This window comes from Rhodnius prolixus, unplaced genomic scaffold (assembly GCF_049639745.1).
Source record: "Rhodnius prolixus isolate KJV_2025 unplaced genomic scaffold, Rpr scaffold_8, whole genome shotgun sequence".
Taxonomy (NCBI): Eukaryota; Metazoa; Arthropoda; class Insecta; order Hemiptera; family Reduviidae; genus Rhodnius; species Rhodnius prolixus.
The window spans coordinates 32802909-32825417 of NW_027411593.1; the positions used below are offsets into that span (position 1 = coordinate 32802909).

At 31.9% G+C, this 22509-nt stretch overlaps 2 protein-coding genes across 7 annotated transcripts in view; one reads left to right on the forward strand and one right to left on the reverse strand.

Annotated features, from left to right (window-relative positions):
• Positions 1-22509, forward strand: part of LOC141451222 (polyamine-transporting ATPase 13A3-like) — a 268590-nt gene that overhangs the window by 163871 nt on the left and 82210 nt on the right. The gene's annotated exons all lie outside the window — the stretch shown is intronic.
• LOC141451226 (fatty-acid amide hydrolase 2-like) overlaps positions 10101-22509 on the reverse strand; it is a 34710-nt gene continuing 22301 nt past the window's right edge. For all 5 annotated transcript variants that reach the window (XM_074122447.1, XM_074122448.1, XM_074122450.1 and 2 more), the window contains 10 exons: positions 19131-19313; positions 17706-17925; positions 17415-17632; positions 16205-16316; positions 15973-16130; positions 15688-15831; positions 15496-15597; positions 13694-13858; positions 13432-13614; positions 10101-11759 (listed from right to left, as the gene is read on the reverse strand). In XM_074122447.1, the coding sequence (XP_073978548.1) occupies positions 11673-11759; positions 13432-13614; positions 13694-13858; positions 15496-15597; positions 15688-15831; positions 15973-16130; positions 16205-16316; positions 17415-17632; positions 17706-17925; positions 19131-19301 (1560 nt within the window). In that variant the 5' untranslated portion in view covers positions 19302-19313 and the 3' untranslated portion in view covers positions 10101-11672. The remainder of the gene's footprint in view (positions 11760-13431; positions 13615-13693; positions 13859-15495; positions 15598-15687; positions 15832-15972; positions 16131-16204; positions 16317-17414; positions 17633-17705; positions 17926-19130; positions 19314-22509) is intronic.

The following is a 22509-nucleotide window of genomic DNA, read 5'->3' on the forward strand; positions in this document are numbered from 1 at the left end:
TTAAATATTCTATAACTATAAAACAATGGTTCATGTCTTAAAGGACATGATAATGAATGTCTGCCATTACTTCACTCTACTAGAAGAAAGAAGTGGAAGAGTTTAGCTCACTCGTTAAAGCACTGGGCTCATACATGGAAATCCGGGTTCAATAACAGCTGTTGCCCTTAAATTTTGTTTTCCTTCTTAGGTGCTTCTTACAGCTAAATCCGGTGATGGACATTGTGATCTGTAACAAATGAATACCGCACGGAGTATGGGAGAACACTGGTCAGATGTTAACGCGCTGTAATTTAAAAAAATGTGAATGGAATACGTATACTCAAAAATAACCAGCGTTGACCATCAATTCACCTAACCGTAAATTTGTACATCCTTTGAGTAAAATTATGTACTACCACACAACTCCCTTTAGCCCTTACACCTAGCTTCATCCAATACTTAATTTTATCATAGTTTTTTTGAAATTTAATAATTTTATCGTAGCTGAAACTTAACTGACAGAGTTTTGTGTTTTTATGTTGTACTCAAAACCCAGGAAATGGACTTGCAAAGTATTGAACAGCTAATAGAAAATAGCCTTACAACAATCAAAATGCTACACATTTTTAACTTTAAAACAGAATTCAAAAAAACAAAAAGTAACGTATATTTATACATAATTTATTTTAAATTTAAATCTTCAACTTTTTATTTACCAAAAAACCTAATTTCTACTTTCAACAAAATTAAAATAAAATTTTAACTTCAAATGGTAAAAAGATATAAAATAATTTTATTAGACTTTTGCAAGTTGGTTTTTAAACTTTTATTCACTACAAAAAACATATCCCTTTATGCCATATAAATATTAATACGGTTCGCTTGTACAGTTTAACGTTAATTTACATTTTTGAATTATTAAAATGAACGCTTGTTAATTGTTAAAAAAATGATAAAAGATTCATTTTTATTCATAAGGCAAAAAAATTTAAAAAAGTAATAAATAAAGCCGACCACGATAAAGCAGCAGTTATTGTGATTATTCGTATTTGAGATATTTAAATACAATTTAAATTCCGCTATGAAATGTAAATATTTAATTTTAAGTAATGCAAAACAAAGTATATAATAATGGAAATACGAAGAAGTATGAAGCATGTGCATACGTGCGTATGTTAACTACATGTAACTATGATGTATGTTTTTAAAGTGTGTTCATATGTTGAGAGTTATGGGAAAGATGTGTGTCGTACGTCATGGGTGTTTAAGTATGTGGTAGTGTTTAAGAGGAAGTGGAGCAGATATAGTCTAATATCCGGCCAGCTTCTAACGATGTTCCAATGACATGTGTTTTCGGAAATGACTCAGTAAATTTTGCAGCCCAACGTTACAAAATGCTACTCAGTTCCAATATTATTGGGCTAGCTTACTTTTAGTACCGATATTAGAAAAGTAATTTCGTTCATTTTCATGATTCTATTATTACTATTTACACAGCCACAGAAAATCAAATTTCCAATATCATTTATTGCTGTTTATTTTTATTTATTTATTTTAGTTTATATTTTATTTTTTTGTGTGAAAATGAGCCAGTACAATTTTTGTTTTATTGGTAAATACCGTTTAAGAATTTTTGATGACGTTCAGGAATATAATTTTACTCTTTTCCCAATTCTATGTAATTTTTCTCGAAAATAATGCCAATGAATTATGTTTTGTGGAGCTTAACTTTTATTTTTATTGAAAGCGTCATTTTAGGTAACGCTGCAAGCCAAAATAATATACTCGTATTTCTTGCTATTCCTGTCGACATATCATTATGTGCAGTTGTCTGAGAGCTCCCACTGAGTATTCTGCAACAATTATCTGTCTTGTTAATTATTATTAACCTTCTTTAGGGTTAAAATCGCCAAAAAAAAATGAAGAACTTACAGTTTAAATTTTACATACGAAGCCTTAGTATCGAAAGAGATGAAATATCACAATGTAATTGAAGTACTCTATTGAGAGATGCAAAACAACTCGAGTAAGAAGAAAATTTGCAATTAGACCTGTGAAATTTTTTTGGAAAAAAGAATTTTATAAATATTTCAAAATTTTTTGATTTTTTGCAGAATCTCGTAGTAAAGGGCAATGATCATCTATTTTATCCTGAAGGTTTTTTAAAATTAATTTTTCAGAAAACCAGACCAAATCTTGAGATAAATGATAAACTTTTATTTTTAAAAAAGATAACATTTTAGCAACTTGAACTTGTGCAAATATGTGCACATCCTTTTTCTGAAACGGTCACCAATTTCAAAAAAAAATAAATAAAATAAAATGTAACAATATAAAATTTACTTAAGATAAAAATTTGTTGTTGGTAGTAGGTAGTGGAAGAGAGAAGATGTACTTATATTGTGGCAGTATAGTTCAAGAGAGAATTTTGAAGATGCCAAGTGGTGAAACTGGAGATCTGAAATTGTAACATGACTGTCAGCTGGTGAAATGTGTTAGTCAGAAAATGTAAGCATTTCAATCAGATGTATAACCGTGTTAGGCACCGGTGTCACTACCGTCCTCTGAGCTTCCATCTCTCTGCACGCCCTTATATTCTGTGTACATATCAATGTTTCAACTCCACTAATGCATCCTGAACTTTCCTTTCAGATAGGTTCCTCCCTTGTCTTTTCATTCCTCATTGCCTCCCTGAAACTAAACTTACACTTAATTCAACTCATTAAAACTTAAATAGTTCTATACAATAATAATATTAATAAATAATATAATATTCTCTCAATCTTCTTGAAAAATCTTGAAACACTTTTAATCTTTATTTGTGTTATTAATTAAAACGCACGAACAATAAGATTGAACGAGATCTACTCCGATCACGTCAATAGAAACACATCTGTTAAACCACTCAGATACATAAAAATAATAAAATTAAACTAGTAGAAAATAAAAAGCGACTTCTTATAACACACAGGATGAATAATAATCCATCGAAATAAATATATTAATGCAGAATAATATTTTCTAAAGAAAACCAACTGAATATCGAAGCAAATTTTTACCTGTTCTGATTAGAACATGCAAATTGTAAACTTGCCACAGCTACCGATGCATTTTTAAAACTGGTTAAAAGTGATTGTCAATTGGAACGATTGCAATGAAAGAGAATGTCCTATTAGAATTGAAAGCACAGACTTTCGGATATGGTTAATACAAGATATCGAGGGTAGACTTGAATTCATAACTACACAAATGTTTCAGCTGGCAAACCAAACAGATGAGCCTTAGCAAAACTACTGTTGACCTTAAGCATTCAGGCTAACTAATTTTGAAGCAGAAATGCATAGGTTAAGCGAGGTGGTAAAAGCACCGCCAAACGCAAGGCTGTATTTCTATTAAGACTTGCGGATGGCAATAAAAACCTTCCTTTCCTCTAGACCAGATACCACGAACAGCTTTTCACTAGAAAAAGGAGAATCACCTAACAAATAACAAAGAGATGGAAAATTATGAATCAGTGGATCACTAGCAACGAAACATTAAGCAACACTAGCAACGAAACATTAAGCAACACTAGCAACGAAACATTAAGCAACACTAGCAACGAAACATTAAGCAACACTAGCAACGAAACATTAAGCAACACTAGCAACGAAACATTAAGCAACACTAGCAACGAAAAATTAAGCAACACTAGCAACGAAACATTAAGCAACACTAGCAACGAAACATTAAGCAACACTAGCAACGAAACATGGATTAAGGGCTAGGTTCCTGCCCTAGAAACGTTTACAGATTACTTGATGATCAGTGTGTCTGGCCCTAAGTAAAGGCTTCAAGCTTCAATTGCATCAGAAGTTTAAACGTTTCCTATCTAACCAATATCTTCTTCTTTTTTTTCAATCATTAACAAAATTATGAATTTTTCAAGTCAGGATTCCTAATGAAAGTGTCAATTTTCAGAAACTATTATGTATTAAGAAAGACGGTATTTTTTTGTTTACCTAAAGTTTTTTGCATACTTAGTTTTCAGTTTTGTAATTTTTTTCTGCTTCTTTAGATTGCGCAAAGTTTTTCCATTATGGTACAAAACGTTACAATGAAAACATCTTCTTTTTCAATTATTAACTATGTTATTATTTTTAAAAAAAGTTATAACCGTAACAAAATAGAGATATTTTAAGTATTAGTGATTGGATTGTGCTTAAGGTTTGCTAGTTTTAAGTAAGAGACGGCGTTATAAAGAGACCACACGCTGTTCTATCCTATTACATTGAGTGGCCTCCTTGGTGGTGCCTCTCAGACTGTTAGTATTGCCCTTTTAACAGGCGTTCCCGTTACTCTGCAATCTAACCGCATTAGGCGGCACAATTTCCACACCCATCCCTTTTCTCTATCAGAAATTCTCTTGTCACATCAGGAGGTCCAAGGCTTCACTCTCCTTACTAACCAATATGTCAATGAAAAGGAAGGGAACAACATGAACAAGATTCAGGGGTACCATGCTCGGAAAACCAGCGACGACGGGTAAAAACCAACACCATGTCTGCTCGCTTATTTTTCTTAGTCTACATTATATTAAGTTAGAGGACTTTCGTTGACAATTTTATTTCACCCTTGCCAATCTCTTCAATGCAAATAAATTGACTAAAATCAGGAATTCTAGCACTAACTTTTTAATTCAACAATACATAAATTTTATTAGGCTTGATAAAATTTAATGAGAAATAATTACTATTTTTATTTAAAGAATTATAAATTTAATAAATTCAAGTAGGTATATGAAACTTGTAAAAGTAGATGCTTTCTTGGTTAAAACAAATTTTCTTAAATCTAAGAATTTCAGTCTAACATGAAATGCAATTCCAATGGACGTTAATTTTAATAATTTCTAAAATCTTTTTATGTTTTCAACTGTTTTAAATATCTACGTAATGGTTAAATCGTCAGTTAAAAAAAAGCAATTCTTAAAAAGACCCAATAAAAGATAAAGCTTACAACTTTAAAGTACTAAATATTTTTAACCATATAACATCTTTTAAACGATTTATTCAGATACAATAATAAGCGAAAGAAACAAATTGAATACTTTGTTTTGCAGTCCAACTGAAGAGAGAATGTAAGAGAACATGGAATATGAATTTCCCAAGAGATCAATAAGGTTGTGTGGGTAGGTTTAAGACTAGTATGTACAAGTGAATTAGGACAGAGGTTTAGTTTGAAAGTTCATATTACGCTCAGATGAGAATGGTACACAAGCTACACTAAAGGATCAACAGTGTAAAACATTAAATATCTAATCCAACATTTAGTTATGAACAATTCTGAAGCTTTATTAATTTTTGTTTTGATAGCATTAATATGGTTATTATTAAGTGTTTGCATTCTCTTGGATACATTTGAAAGTGTTTACTTTAATCTTAACCATTTTTAATTTAAGTTAACAAAAAATTAATTAGGTTTTTACTTTTGCAACCTTACAATAAAATCCTCCTATCTACTCAAATTCACACAAAATATCGGTTTTATTTTTGTTTTTGGTTTTTTTTTAAAAAAAGCAGAGTTTCTTTAGAATTTATTAGAAGTTTGTAATCATTTGACTGCGTTTCCCAGTCAGTAATAAAAATTATACTATTTATTCCACACCAGGTAGTTTCTTTTCTTACTACAGTGACTATTTTGCATAATATTCTACTGCAAATGGATAAGTTTGGCCATTTTTAGAGCAAAATTGAAAATGTGATTTTTTTTTTATTCTTATAAAAAGTTTTCAGAGTCTACTCTTTATAGAATGTGCTAAAATTTTAATATAGTGACCAATAAAAATTTAGATGAATTTCTAGTATTAATAAACAAAGGACAATAATTAGCAAAATCAAAATATATCAGAAAACAAGCGCACATTATCTCCTAAAGTTTGTAACCATTGAAGCCAATCAAATGGTTTTCTATATTGTTCTACGACAATTATCTATGGCTTCGTTTATGTTATTGGCACTAACGTCTGAACCTTTTTAAAATTAATTGGAAAGATTTTTTTTTTTTGGCGTTCTTAATAACAATTTAAGATTTTCTTAAATTAATGACCGAGCTATCTATTATCTTTGGAGCAGTTATTGTTTTTGGAAGTTACTTATAAGTATAAATACATTTGACAATTCAGATTAAAGTGTGGTGACTCGGGTTAGAAAAGTAGGATGATAGTGTTGGAGGTACTAGACCTAGAATAAATAGTTAAGTCTATTTTGTAAATACTCCAGTACTACTTTTCTTTTCTGCGATTAATGAAATAATGATATATTGGGTTAAAAACTTGGTATAGCTTAAACTGTAGCAATTTATTAATTTTATTTATTTATTTCTGTGTTTATACAAAGTTGTATGTTACAGAAAGAGTTAGACTTTTACTGTACTGTATAAGAATTAAGATTCAAAAATACAATAATTGAAAATAACAAGCTTATACAGAAATTAAATGTAATACTACTTCTGGTGAACTTAAAAAGAAAAAGGAAAATGTCACTCAATAGTACATAAACTGTTATTTTTTTTGCTTATATACGAAAGAAAACAAACTAAGTGAGCTAACACTACATAAAAATAACATCAACATATACTAGTAAATAGAAATCTAGGCAGTACTAAATCATAAATTAATCCTTCGGATTACTGACTGAAATAACATTACACAATAGTTCTAGTGGGCACAGACTGGACATTACTCTTGTAGCAAAGTACTACGTCATCTCATTGCTTTAGTAAAAAAGTTATACACATTAAATACTTGAACTTTGTTTGTACATACAAGTATGTTTGTTAAAGAAGTATCTGACTGACTATTAAGGTATTTATTTCTATATAAACTGTAGTAGGGGCATTTTAAAAATATGTGTTCGAGAGATTCCTCGCTTGCTCTACATAATTTACAATTTTCAGATAGTTGCAACGCTATAGCTTATCTTTTTTGCATAAATGGTACATTTTTTAGCAGAACTTATCCTGAGTTGGCTGTACACCCTGACGGCTTTCAAAAAAATATTATAAAACAAGTATTAGTTTTCATATTTTGCGTGCAGGATATCCTTATATAGTGTACTATACGAGGAAGAATGTGCTCTCTAGGTCATTTGAAATAGATTTCTGCCTCCAATCACCTAACAGTTTGTTTTTAAATTTTTTCATTAAATGTGCCCGCTGGCTCTCCCACAGCTAGTCATAGCCTAACTCTATCGGACAGTTTTAATGCAATTTAATATAAACAATCGGTAGAAAGTAATATAAGATTCCAAGTATATTTTATGGAAAACTTTGATATTTCCATCCAAGCTCAAGGATTACTAAGATGGAGAGATTCACTTTGTTTGTCTTTGTTGCATTAAAAGAGCACTATATGGCGAAGACAAAAAGAAAAATCAAAGATCTGTCGCGCCTTCGAATGTTCTATATCAGCCTTCATGTGTTTGCTTATCTAAAACATATTTCTGTTTCCATGTTTTTAGAAGAAGAATATTTTTTGGTATTACTTCTAATATGACAATAGTGACAATAAGACCAGAACTGCTGAAAGTTGAAGGCTGGAGTTTAATCTGTATTCATGTGGGACTGGTGTAAGAGGGGGAGATCATGATATTGCAAGTGCGATACTGAAGTGAGGGTAAGAGTTAGATAGGATAGAGCATAGTGGTAGACAGGAGGTTAGAAAGAAAATTCCTAAAGCGTCGCTTCCTTCTGGGTAAGCACTTACTGTAGAGACACGCTTATCTAGAAAATATTTCATAACGGAGTATGTACGGTGTGTGTGCTTGTGGAAATGGCCGGCCACAAATGTGGTCGGATAGCACAAACAAAAACATAACGCTGTTTTTATTGCTGGCCATGTTGAAAGTGGAAAAGGAGAACCGTCAGCTTTAGAGGATGGTCACACAAGAATAGGGAGTTTATCGCGGTGAACACTATAACCTAACTTCTCACCATCTTTACATTGTCAATTCTCATTTATTCCTTAACTATATATCGCAAAACTCCAATTAATCTCATAGCTTCTCTATATTTATAGTTTCATTTCGTAGAATAGACACATAAGAATGTTTATTTAAGAAATATGATACACAATTTTTTAAAAAAATCTCAGTTAGCTAATCCAAAGATTATACATTTCTAATTTAATTTTTTCTAATAGAAAATTAATATAAAATAATTAATAATTAATTACAATCTAAAGTTTTAAAATATGTACGAAAGAAATATCGTTAAACCACATTTGTTTCGTTGACACTTTTACTCACCGATTTTCACCAATTTGGAATTTCATTAACATATCTGATCTTTATTAATATCATAAAGGTAATGTAGGCGTATATTATACTTAAAGTGACTTAAGGGGAAAGCTTAAAACGACTCTCTTCAGGAACTGCCCCGAGAAGCAATGGCTGAAAAAATGTTGCAAATAAATATTACATTATTTACCCGTATTTGCAATGAGCATTCGATATACAGGGTGATCCATTTAAAACGCACCAATCGCTAATAACTTTTTAGAATAGCGGAATTTCGAAAAAAACCCACGAAGTAAACTATATGTTTTTTTTTGTTTAGTTTTTAAATTTTCCACCCCCGATGCTATATCTTCATTTTTTGCGGAGTTACAGCTAAAAACCCGATTGGGGTTACATAAGGACCACTGGTTTTGACAATGATTATGAAAACTACATAAAACAATGTGAAAAATGATGCTAATCCCGTTTTGATATCCATAATATTAGTCGAGATATTTAAGATCAAAGTTACAATTTTATCTATTCGTGAACGGTTTTCAATATTAATTTTCCACCAGAAATACTGGGGATCTCCCACTTACAAAACCACGCTCATGACCACTAGACCAACACCCGCCCCTCACGGGCAAGATATTCTTACCGTAATCATAGGTCAAGTAGTCCTGCATAAGGGGTACGTTAAAATGATCTGAAGATTGCTTTTATTTGATGATAAAACAAATTTACAACCATTCACTCACAACCATTACATTCTTTACATTCTTTAAAATCTTCAATTATTATTATTTTTGCTCTTTGCGTCAAAAATAACATTTTTTGCAGTCAGAGGACCTCCCAAAACGTGTATTTCTGGTGGAAAATTAATATCGAAAACCGTTCACGAATAGATAAAATTGTAACTTTGATCTTAAATATCTCGACTAATATTAGGGATATCAAAACGGGATTAGCGTCATTGTTCACAATTTTTTATGTAGTTTTCATAATCATTGTCAAAACCTGTGGTCCTTATGAAACCTTGAGCAGGTTTTTGGCCGAAACTCTGCCAAAATAAAGATACAGCATCCGGGGTGGAAAATTTGAAAACTAGACCGAAAAAAAAACATATAGTTTACTTCGTGGGTTTTTTACGAAATTCCGCTTTCCTAAAAAGTTATTAGCGATTGGTGCGTTTTAAATGGATCACCCTGTATATATACTTTTTTTTAAAGATTCAATTTCCATTCCAACTCATTTACTGAACATTTATGAATTTCATTGAGAAGCATTTTAATAGCTCCTGGTCTAATAGCATCAAAACACTCCAAAATTCAAAAATCCATGTAATGCCTAGTTCTTTCTTTTTTCCAGTCAATGATATCTTTGTCCAAACCTAAGTGTACCCAAAAATATGTAATGTAGGTTGTACTGTACATATATTGGTATTTTATTAATTTTTTAAATAATGTACACATATTGTAATAAAGATTATATATAAAATGCTTAGACGTAACTTGATAACTGTCCAACTTCTCTTTCATCTCGTAGCGGCTGTGTTGTTCAGGTAAGACATAAGTGGCCATACTCTCAAGCTTCTTCCTAAAGGAATGAGGTTTCTTTCTTAGTCTAGATATTCCCTAAGACTGGCATACAGTAAGTTCTCACTAGAACTCCTAAAGCTCCATTTAACAAAGTTTTTGTGTAAAGCATTGCAATTAGCATGCACAGCTGCTGTAAAAATAGTAGTACCGGTGAATGAAGACAACTGAAATATTAGAATATGGTACGTAGGAAAACTAAAAGGCAAAAATGATTTTATTGAAAAAACAAAAACGATAAATGGAGAAAAGAAATAAAACTTCACTGTACGCTTCAACGGTTTATTTAAAAAGGAGGTTTTATTTAAAATTTTTTAGTTTTAAATTTAGTAGTAAAACTATTTGAAGAATACTGTACATAAAAAAATAATGATGACATTTGAAGAGTCCAAAAAAATATAAAAAAGGAAGGGCTAGCGTAATATGTATAGGCCTTAGAGAGAAGTCTTAGCTCCTGTTTAACCCTAGAAGTGCCCTTAATCGAATTAATCCGGTAATAACATGTTTCAATAAACATTATAAATCTACATAGAAATGAGTATATCATTCGATAAATAGACAAATCATTTCTTGTGAATACAGATTTGAAAAATCAATACATTTTATTCTTCAAATAGAGTAAAATAATGTTATTAGTTTCCTTTAACTATATTTCTATGTAACATAAAAGAGAGAGCTAACCAGAGTTAGACAAATAAAACTTTTATACCAATTCATTAAGTACCAATGACAATATTTCTATGAAAACAGTCTAGAAAATGGAAGTGTATTTTACTGAGGATACAGAGATGTGTTTTTGGCCGGCCATAGTGATACAATGCGAGCGTACACATTTAAGTATATAAAAGAAGTTACAGCCTTATCCTTTCTTGTGCAGGCGTCACTCCTTACAGCACATTTATCACTTGGCAAGAAAGACAATTCACACTTCCTTACAAGCCGAACAGAAAACATGCCATTTACTTTATACCAACAAGTAAAGTTCATTAATAATATCTCTATAAAATGTTCTACTTCTTTTAGTCCCTTTCATTAAATTTACCGTTATTTAATAATTGTGTTTGATAATATTTTCATACATCATGAACACGTGATCATTGCTTTGTAATTTATTCTAAACTGTTAACTCGCATGCAACCGGTATCTGAGTTAATCCCTTTCCTAATATTGACTGATTAATTAATTAACTATTGATTTTTATTAATTAATTATTAATAAATTAACTTATTAATTGAGTAATTTCTCTTATTAATCATCAATAAAAGAAATACGACTTGAAACAGCAGGTACCAAAATCACATTGTCCCCTGTCTAGCAAATAATTAAAATTCTGCAGTCTTAGTTTTATTAACTTCTAATTTAATGCTCGATATTTCAAGTGTTTTGTTGGCCATACAAATTTACCGTTAGAACTCGCATCATTAAAACAAGCTCGCTTAATCAACTACAGGAGTGTTCGTCCATTACAGTGAATTCATTGTGATCACATTCTATTGTTGAAAAATCTGTTCATTTTATTTGAAACTTCATCTTAATAAACAGCTGTACTACTATTAGGTAAGGCAAACGTTAATGAACTATGAAGCTTACACTACGGTAAAAGGATGATAGACCCGCGCTTGATTTTACAAGTAGTTGTTTCAGCCAGCTCACTTGCAACCATCCTACAATCTGTTTTCAGTCATTTGTCTTCACCAGTATAAAATATTCTAGAAGTTAATCGAAAGAGGACTTCGTATTTTACAATTTTTACAGAAATTATTGTAATATTTTTATGAAAATAATTTTTAAAACTACTTTATTAAGTACAAACTAAGAAATAAAATGCTTCTATCTCTAATTATGGCGGTATCCATCCTCCAAATTTTTCTTCCAAGGCTTTTGCTACAGCCAAACACAATCTGTCTTGATGAGGGCCAGCTACAACCTGTAAAATAAAAGAAAATGTATCATTAAATTGCTTAGCAAAAGATAACCTTCCTTAGTGTGTAGATCAAGCAATTAGGTATCAGTTTTATTCAAGTGCTAACTTTAATTTGTATTTCAAGCTTCAAGCCTCTTTCACAATTAATTAAAACCAAATAAGCAATGCTAAGAGCTGATTAAGGCTCGTAGTCTTTCATACATACAAACAAGAATAATTTTGTGGAGCTAATATAAGTATACGTGGATACATGTAGATAAAAAGAGCTTTATTTAAAAACTTAGCAAGGTGCTCGAAGGAGGGATATTATATAAAGATCAAAACAAAAAGTTACATTTTACGGTCATAAATGAGCAGAAAGAGGAGAGTAGAATGTGCTTTTAGGATATAACAAATGTTATTTAACTTTTTAGAACACTTAGAAAATTGCTTATACACAAAATACAGAAATTTAGTAATATCAGTGAGACTTATTACAGGCATAGTGTCTCCAAGTGTCATACACATGGCCATCTCATGTTCCACGTAGTAAAAGTAGCGATTATATAACTTTTCTCTTTGTAAAAAAAGAAAAAGAAAAAGAAGCTTTTATAAGTATATAAAACTTTTATATTCCGGAGCAAACTGACGCTCAGATAAGCAACAAGTGCTATTTACAAAAATTCATTGTTCATACTTTTGCATACTTTTCTTTGTAGCACCTCGTTTAAAAATAATTTTAGGATTATTATTTTATAGCCGGAAACTGAGGGAATTTTACACCTTCACTAGCTGTTCAATATTTTAACCTGTCGACATTCACTTCAATGTTCTTTACAAATTAAAACTGGAAGAAGTCTTTATTGAATTAACTGCGCACTTCGTCAACTCTACAAGTATATTTCTTCCTTTTCCTCAGAGAGTTATTTAATTTCTTTTTTATTATTAACTATATGACATCACAAGAAACGGACAAGATGGTCTTAAAAGATGTTGACAATTCAAGTACATCAAAGGTTGGAAATGTGAGTTACAATCAGGGGGCACAAAGTAATCTTTTTTTTTTACAGAAATAGGATTTTTATGGGATTCCAGAAATAGACGTGACTGTAACCCTGATAATCTACTGAACAAATTGTAGTGCAGATCAGTCATATAATTATCCAAAGAATGCGAAATTCTTAGAGCGATTATTAGTTGTTAGGACAACTGAACGTTCAAAAAATATCAATGACACAGAAACTTTTTATGATAAATTATAATTATAGCAATGAGAAAATAATATGTGTTTTGAATTCAATTTTTTTTTTTATGCACAGTCTTCACATTTGTATGCATTTTTTCGAATATCTTCATGTACTTCTACAGGCACAAAACTGTCATAATACATCCTTTCTGGTCGCAGTAGATTTTAATACTGCAGGCGCTACAGCTAATGAACGACCATGGCTAGTAAAATGGTTATTCTAAGCGAGCGAGATTTGGTCAACACGTCTTAGATCTCATCACAGTTCTGTGCTGTCCTACGCATATGCATTTATTAAATATTTGAGTCTATATGAACTACCTAGCATTCTCCGAACATTTTGCTCTTTCAGGAATACAGTAACTTCCCTAACTCACTAATAATTATATATTTTAAACGTAAAGAAAGGATTTTATAATAATACAGATACATTAAACTTTTCATAAATACCTGGATACCAATGGGTAAACCTTCTTTATTCAAACCTAATGGAACGTGAGTTGCCGGTAATTCTAATGTATTTATAATTATTGGATACATAACTGCATGAGTTAGTATAAAGATTTCATTGTGATGTATTGCTGGAACTGGAAAGGTAGGATATAGTAACACTCCGTTATCTTTCAATGTATCCTGTAAATGTTGAATTTATTATAAATAAATAAATAAATCAATCAATTTAGATATTAATATTTTACAAATATGGGAATACCTTAAAACTATTCTTGAGATCTTCATTCAGTTTGTAATACTTTTCATACTTTCTTTTAGAATAAAGATTCAATTTTTGGACTATACTATATAAGGCACCAAAACGAGAAATTTCTGATAAACCAAACATTGATTTCAAACATTCAACATATGCATTCAGCTCGCCCTGAAAAAAATAAAAGTTATCATAGTAAATGTTACAAAATAATTATAAAAAAATTTCGTGTCGGGCTAAACCTAATCTGGTGTAACCTAATTTGGGGGAGCAAAATATATTCTTTACTTCCACAAGGTGCTAACCGGACAACTTCTCCTAGAAGAAGACTAACAGAGACGGTATGAGAAGTTCCCATAGCCGGAATGGAGGTAATTCTCAATCTTAATCCTTTCCACCTTGCGTAGAAAAGGTCGTAATCTAGAGCAAGTAATTGGAAGATGGGAGGAGAGCAAGTGGTGCTAGAAAGCACCAGTCTGCCGTTCCCTTCTTTTCTTAGCACTTACTTCCCAAAAAACAATCTAAGGCGTCATGCGATCTATAAAAAAGAGTAGAAGGCACAGTGATTACTGACTAAAACGGAGCTTCCAAAGTGCCGAACATCCTTTAAAGTAGGTTATCTTGGGTGGACATTTTACCTTCCTAAAAATCCTTCGAAAATTTCTGGTAGTTGAGGAGGATAGGCTCTCTCTTGGGAGAGAACGGAGTTTTACCCCGAACTGCCTAGATCCTGAAATTTCAAACCTAGAAAGCTAGATGGTCTCCAGATGTTTGAGCGGAATATGTCCTTCAAGTGAGAATTCTGGGAGCGGTTTGACACCAGATTGATTCATCCACTGGAGTTGCTGCAGAATCATAAATAGCTCCAGGGGGGGAGCCCCCAATTGATCTAATTAGTGAATTATGCAGAATATCCAAAAAAAAACTTCTTCTCGCGGAAGTTCCTTGATCAAATTTTCCAGGGCGAATATTCCAACAAAAACTATAGATTGCTATCGAATCAAATACTTAGTGAAATCATTGTGCTCTCTAACAAATAAATTACATTCAGAAAAATAATACATGCAGCTCGTAGTAGAGGCATTGCCCCATAATTTTCACATAAGAGATTTTCAGGTTTTTAATTTGTTTTATGTATATTAGGCTAAATTCCATTCAGTTGGAATGCATTCGTTTTCCGAATTTCCTTTTTAGCCAAAGCCAGTTTACATCTTAAGGTTACTTAACCTTAACGCTTCTGTTCATTCCTCATTTCTACATTTCTGCTTTTCTTCTGTGAATTAAATTGGATTGTTTAGTATTTAAAGTTAAGAAGGCGAAATGATAGAAAATAATAACTAGAACAATGGAATGAAAGCGAAGAAATCCAAATGTCATTTAACAGACCAAAAAATGTAGCGCCTCGCGCTTAATGGTTCGCGTAACACTTCCTTATATAGAGAGAATGTGCTCAGAAGTTGAGGCCGAAAACATAAAAACATTTTAGACCAAAAGGATTTTCCAATTTTACACTGTGATGGTGGAAATAAAATGTGATCAGACACAGATGATTGTCAGACAGCAGAGAAACTGAATGCCCCTGCTACCTAGTGGCAAAACAGCGAACTAGTACTACGCCATGTTTGCTACGTTTGGTCCTTGTAAGACATAAAGTATATTTGCTAAAATTAGAATAGTAAGTTATAGTAAGAAAGAAACTATATAATTTGGCACCTTTTTTTTTTATCTACAGTGTACTTGGCAAAACTGTTAATTCGCATTTTATTATTACAAGGCATCTTTAAAAAAAGAAGAAGTTTTTCACTTACTTTTTTCTTTGTTACAGAGGAATCTAACAAGTTTGGAATCCCTTTTATTCCAAGTACAAGCGCCAAGCCTATATTTATTGAATTAGCTAATTCAAATTTTCCCTGTTTAAATCAAGAATATTTATTAATATTGTTGCCCTCTTACTTGTACCATAAAATAATTCACAAAACAAAAACGGCAGATACCTATACCTTTTCCGTTCGACAACCGTGTGCCGTTTTCAAATAGTGTACAGCTTCTTGCATTCGCATTTTAATTTCTTTTGCTACCGGTACGGCATCCAATGAATTAGTTGCTTCCTCTATAAATAGGACATTTATTTCACTTAACAGCACCTAGTAAACAACAGATCTTAGTATCTCTAAGGGATTTGAAATTTCTATTTTGATTTATGATTTTGCGATTCCGGGTTTTTGATTTGATAGTTCTAGTAAAACATTGGTATAACATTATCAGAAGAAAGGAAGAACTATTACCGGTTTATCCAGCTGTAAAGATTGAGCTCGTTCACCAAGTAAGACGTTCATGAGTAAGGACAGATCTTCTGCATGACGTGCTAATGGTCCAAGAACCAGATATTTTTGAAAATTATGATCAGATGTGTACGGATAGTGTCCTTCCAAACTTACATAACCTAATTCATTTCTATATTTAATTAAATATAATCAATGTTGTCAAAATAAATAAATCTACTGCATTTTTTGTCACCTGGTGTTGGCTTATGACCAAATATTCCATTAAACATTGCTGGTAACCTAATGGATCCACCAAGGTCTGACCCAATACCACACAGTGAACCAGCGGAACTAATAATTGCACCCTGGAAATTAAATGTATAGAATAAATAATTGTATGAATTTTTACAAAATCAAAAACAAAGAACGTTAAAAAAGTTTTTATAACGAGGAATATCAAGTGTCCGCCATGAGGTTAGAGAAGCTGTTCACCTCTGATAAGAATATTTAGTTTGAAATAAACTCAGATATCAATAGAGCAAAAAACTCGAGAAAGATATTACGCAGATTGCACACAAGTTTATCTTTGAACCAGATCTAACTACATACATGGATCAACAAAATCTTCTTAAGAAATTCTTCAGTGATGTTTTACTTTCTCTTATATTTCTTCAAAGTACAAGAAGAAAATGTTAAGAATGTCAAAGAAGTAAAAACTTTGTGTTTTTCTATACTTAGAATGAGCCTTCGACAACACCTCACGTATGGGTGTCAAGAAGGCCTAGTACGCAGAGGAATGGAGGCACGACTTTCAGATCGATGAATGCCTTGCTGTTCAGAACAGTTGAAACATAGATGGTCTAATGAATCATAAAATTTATCCCAACTAAGGGATGTCCTCAGAGAGGGTTTTTTTACCCCTCTTGACGTGGAGTTTGGTGATTGATGAACTTTACTGCCAATTGACCTATCACGGCATCATCAGCAGTGGAGGATAATATTGCCTTAATGCTAGAAGCAAAATCGAAAGCATCATCAGTAGCTAGCCACTGTTTGCTAGAATTCCCATACTGATGGAATTTCGTACGGGCCATCACCGACTCAGAGGGTACCTCAAGCTTAGCCTGGAACATGAAAGTACTTGCAGTTTCTATGAGGAAGTGGAAGAGACTCTAATTCACCTATTGATGGACCACGAAGCTGTTGTTCACATTCCTGGAAAGTTACCATGTGTTGGAAGAGGATATAATTTCTCTAGAACCCTCCCAGATGCTGAGCTTCGTCTTGAACTGGAAGGAGTGCGGACTGTTCCCGCTGGCGCCAGTTAAGGACAAGCAGATCTACGAATGTCTCCCCCCCCCCCAAAAAAAATACATCAGATCTTAAGAAGTTTTTCTGATATTTTTTACTGTTTCTAGCAATTCTTCCAAATAATTGTTAAATGCAACCAAATTACAACTAACTTCTCCTCCTGAAGAACCTCCTGCTGATCTATAAAAGTTGTAAGGATTTCTAGTACATCCTGTTACAAGATTGTTAGTCTCCCAACTCATACCATATTCCGGAGTATTTGTTACAGCAATTGGTATACCACCCGCTTTTTTCAACTCTTTAACAGCTTCACCATCATCTTCAGCAATTGTTCCCTTTCGTAGTAAACATCCTATTGCAAATGACATTCCTGTGGGGAAAATTTTATGTAGAAAAGGAAAAAAATTTTAAATGATTTTTACAAAATTTTATTAACAGTTTACCTTTCAAAGAGCAAGTTTCTTTAACTGTAAATGGAATTCCCAATAAAGGTTTGTCTTTTTCAATTTTTTCTACATTATCTAAATTGGCAGCAATATATTCATCTACTTCATCAGCTTCTTTTTGAGCTTCTTTAAATCTGTCTTGAACAATAGCATTTACAATCGGATTCACTGCTTTAATCCTTTCAATACAGGCATCTACAATATCTCTACTTTTTATCTGAAAATTTCAACTATTTTTATTTTTAAAAGTAAATTCTTTCCAACTTTATAAAAAAATTAATGAATAAATAAATAACTATAGTGACACATACTTTAAAAAGTTAAATGTATTCTTGGCTGAAATATTGTTATTTATTTAAGATTTGAAGTTTTAAAAATTTAAAAGATATTGAGGGTACACTTCTGTTACACAACCCAAATTCAAATTCATAATTTGTTTCATAATAAAGAGAAAATTTAATTTAAATAAATAAAGAAATGACTGTGAAGAAAACTTGTTGCAAACTAAACATTATCTAAGCAAGGGAAAAGTACAAGAAGAAGCAGCAGCAGCTCTGACCTGGAATGTTAAGACTGAATGTTAAAAGTGAAGGTTTTACAAACACTTTTTTCAGATTGTAGAGTTTAGGTTACAAACGACTTTAGATCCTTCGAAGCATTGCTTTATCGCACTTCAGCAACTACTCAAATTTATTCTTATCAAACTATACCCAGAAGACGTACCTAATCCAACATCAGAGATGTTTTTTCAATGCACTGCCAGTACGTAGAAAGTATTTTCTCGATAAAGAAAATACTGCCCATTACCAGGTATATTCTATAATTGTTGTATAGCAATTAGAAGCTCCTAAAAGAGAAAATCTAAGGCTGGTAGCTGAAATCGAAACCTGGATCTCCGTGGTAAGATCAAACACTAACCACTCAGAAATTGTTAGTGTAAATATTAGTAAAATAGTTATCTTTTTATATGTTACTGTTTTTTCTTTCATTAGTTGTTTCGTTAGAAAATTCATTAGTTGATTAATCTTAGAAGTAATTGGATAGTTTCTTCATCCTTTATTTTATCATGCTCTTCTACACAAATAAAATAGTTTCAATTTAAATTGTAAGCTTAAAATAGTTTATGAAAGGACTTCTTCAAAGTTTCTCTAAAGGGTAGGATGTGTGGTTATATTTAAATTGTTAGTTTCTCAAGCTTTCAATCAGTCAAATATATTTTAACTGACATCATGGTAAATATAAAACATACATAATGATAATTTATACTTAACTCACTAGTATTATATACTGATAGATATATACTGTTATTGACCCTAATATAAACATAAAATTTCTTTCTTAATTATGAAAACTAGATCCGAACTCATCTCTATATTTTTATTCAATGCATTCTTTTACTCTTAACAATAGCGAAACAATTACCTCGCCTTCTCGGATCTTCCTTGCAATCTGTACAACGCTCATGTGTAGGTAAGGCGAACTAATTGCAGGAAGACGTGGTTTGGAACGAAGAGAATTGATGTAATAAAATGGCCTTAGAATCCAAAAGATCAGCCGTTGAAAGATCCCTACCAGTAACATCAATATTTCCATTTTTCATTGAGACTGTAACAATTTATTAATAATTATTTATTTAGTTAAATATATGATCATTTCCAAAATGAATTTTTAAAATGTAATAACTGACGACATTCACTTAGAAATTATGTAAACAGATTTCTATTTAGCTATATTTTCAGTAGTCATTCTCGCGACAACTAGATGTCCCTCGCATAAGGTGAATGATTGGTTCACACCAAACTGGCCAGGAACTTTCCAGGTGCTGCTGCAAGGATCCTCTACCAAAGCTGTTGTCTGAATTAGGGATCTAATTAAGGTACCCAATCATCTATATTGTTAGAACCAGACCTAAGTAGCTTTCTTCGTTGATAATTTAGGAAGCGTCAATAATGGCTAACGCCGATTGTAAATAATTAAAAACCATCCTAATATTTTAAAATTGAAAGGAATGGTTAGTAAGGAGTGTTATACGTAGGATATATATTTTCATTGTTTCGACATGTGATCGTATATTGTGACATCTATACATTCTTCATTACGCTCGCAACGACTTCTTGTTCTCAAATATTTTGGCCAACTCTACTTAGATGGAAGCTGCCATTTCTGCCCGGAATTCTCTTAAAACGAATTTGCCAAGGTGAGTAAGCACTCACCTTGGAGTCACTAACACTCACTCACTCACTCACTAACAGAGTATAAGCATGCAAAAATCCATACAGGGGAACTTGATGAACTTGGTCTTTTAATTGGACCCAAACGAAATTTTTTATTTCATCTACTTGCGATTTCTAATACTCTAAAAACCCCCATCTCGATCTCAGTGGATCCCAAAATTTGAATTTTCGATGAAAACGTGATGACGATTTGAAATGATCGCAAAACATTCCCTTATCAGTTGTAAGAGATAATAAAAATAAGTAAAATTAAATTTATTCCTTGATCATAAACTTTATCTTAATCCAGTTTTATTGCTTACTCATTGTTTGAATAATATTGCATAATTTACGTGATATCTACAGAAATAATCTTTTTTTATTTAAACGATGATTCACTCCAGATAAACAAATATTTAAATAAATAAATAATAATCAAACATTCACGTAACAAAAATAAGTGAACCTTTTTTTGTTTGTCTAATCCCAATAAATAAAATAATTAATTTTAAGCAAAGTCCAGATTTTTTCAAAGCTTTCTTTTAAATATAAATACCTCTTTTATGTAAATTTATGCATTGATGAACAAGTTTGTTAATACTATTGATGATCAATATCATCCATTGAAGGAGTAATAACTCTCCTTTAATCGTAGCATTTAATTATATTTAAATATATGTATAATTGAATTACAGGTGTTTTGGAAAATTCTCAGTTCGTGTTCCCATCAGTAAACTACTGGTACTTCTATTTTTTAGGAGTAATGTGAGAAGTAAAGTACGGTTCCTGTCATTGGGTCTATCGATTTTAACACCTAATTTGGTAGTTGGTGCTAAGCAAGCGTGAAAAACTTGGTGAATACTTTGCTTTATTTTATTTTCAATAGCCCACTCTGAGAAACTGCAGGGAATTAATAATAATGGAACAGATGTGTTGAGCTAGATAGTAGAGGCTGAAATCCGCATCATCACAAAAAAAAAAGAGGAATCGTTTTAAAAGATCTAAAGATTTAAAACTGTATAGATATACTCAGATCTCAGAACTGTTAAATAATAATTTTGTCCAGAATAATGTTTCAAATAAATAGGTTTATAACAGAGAAGTTTAAAATAAACAACAGACTAAAGGGTTTTTTTAAGCGTATGCTTATTTTTTTTCGAAAAATGAGTTTAAAAAAGCACTCACACTAAACAAATAGGGTGAAGGGAGCTTAAGAAAAAATTCGAATTTCGTTTAGAATATCTTCCGTTATTTTGGCTCCAGGTGTTGGTTGGTACAATTGTGCCGCTCCATTAGATTGTATTATGTATTCAGTAAATTCGATTTTTAAATCAACCAAACATTATTACTTTTTTTAAAGTATTTCAATGACCCGGTGATTGACATACCGAATTTTAGGTGGTACCAGTGTTTGACATGTGGTGGGACCAGTGATTGACAACAAGTATATTCCTGAAACGACCTAAAAAATTCAAAATACCTAAATCACTGTTCCACTTAGATTTTTAACAAAAAAATCAGTCTTATTCATAATTAATAACAATCGGTTTTTAAATTGGCCTACCTAAATAGTGTAATATTTTTCAACATTACGCTTTTTCGTGCAGATATTGACGATCAACCCTTACACAACTATCCTAACGGAAAGTTTTAATTTCGTTCAAACCTTCTAGGGCATCTGCGTCATTCAATTATCGAGAAACTTCATTATAGAAAACGTTCAAACCAGTATTGGTTTCTTTCGCTCAAGAAACAGTTCGCTTATCCCTCTTGCAATGATAGGATGACGGTTCCGGAATACTTTCTACCAAGATTTACCTGGTAGGTTATTATTGAAAGTGTTCGGTATATCTAGTTTTTTAATAAGCTGCCACACATTCAGCAGTAGATGGCTTTTAGTGAGATGGGAAACCCAGCTCTGGCAATGGGCGTGATCCAAAAAACTAAAAAAAATCCTCTTCCGCAGACGAGAGTACTGCACAAGGCTCCATTCGTCTGCTGACATAAGATTTACCTTTCACTTTGTACAGTAGGGTAACTCGAGCGACTGGGTGCTTTATAGTAGCTTTACTAATTGATGTTTCTTGACCTACAACTACCTCCCGCAGTTAACAACACATTATTGGCATGAAATTTTGTTCACTTATATACTACACTTTACTGACTTATAAGTTATACTATAGTGTTGTAGTTTCCTTAGCCCATTAGTTGAGAAGATATTGAGAGTTGAAAGTTTTTTGGGTCATGATTTTGCTGTGAAATGGGGCCCTTATAACTCCCACAGTAAACAACAGATTATTCGTATCATATTATGTGCTCATACACACTCTGTTTTACTGAGTAGGATGCTATAGTTTTCTTGATTACGGATCCATTAGTTGAGAAGTTATTGAGAGTTGAAATTTTTTTGGGTCATGGTTTTGCTGTGAAATTGGGCCCTTTAAACTCCCACAGTAAACAACAAATTATTCCTAAGAAATTTTGCGCTCAAACACACTCTGTTTTACTGAGTAGTATGCTATAGTTTTCTTGAGTACCAATCCATTAGTTGAGAAGTTATTAAGAGTTGAAAGTTTTTTGGGTCATGA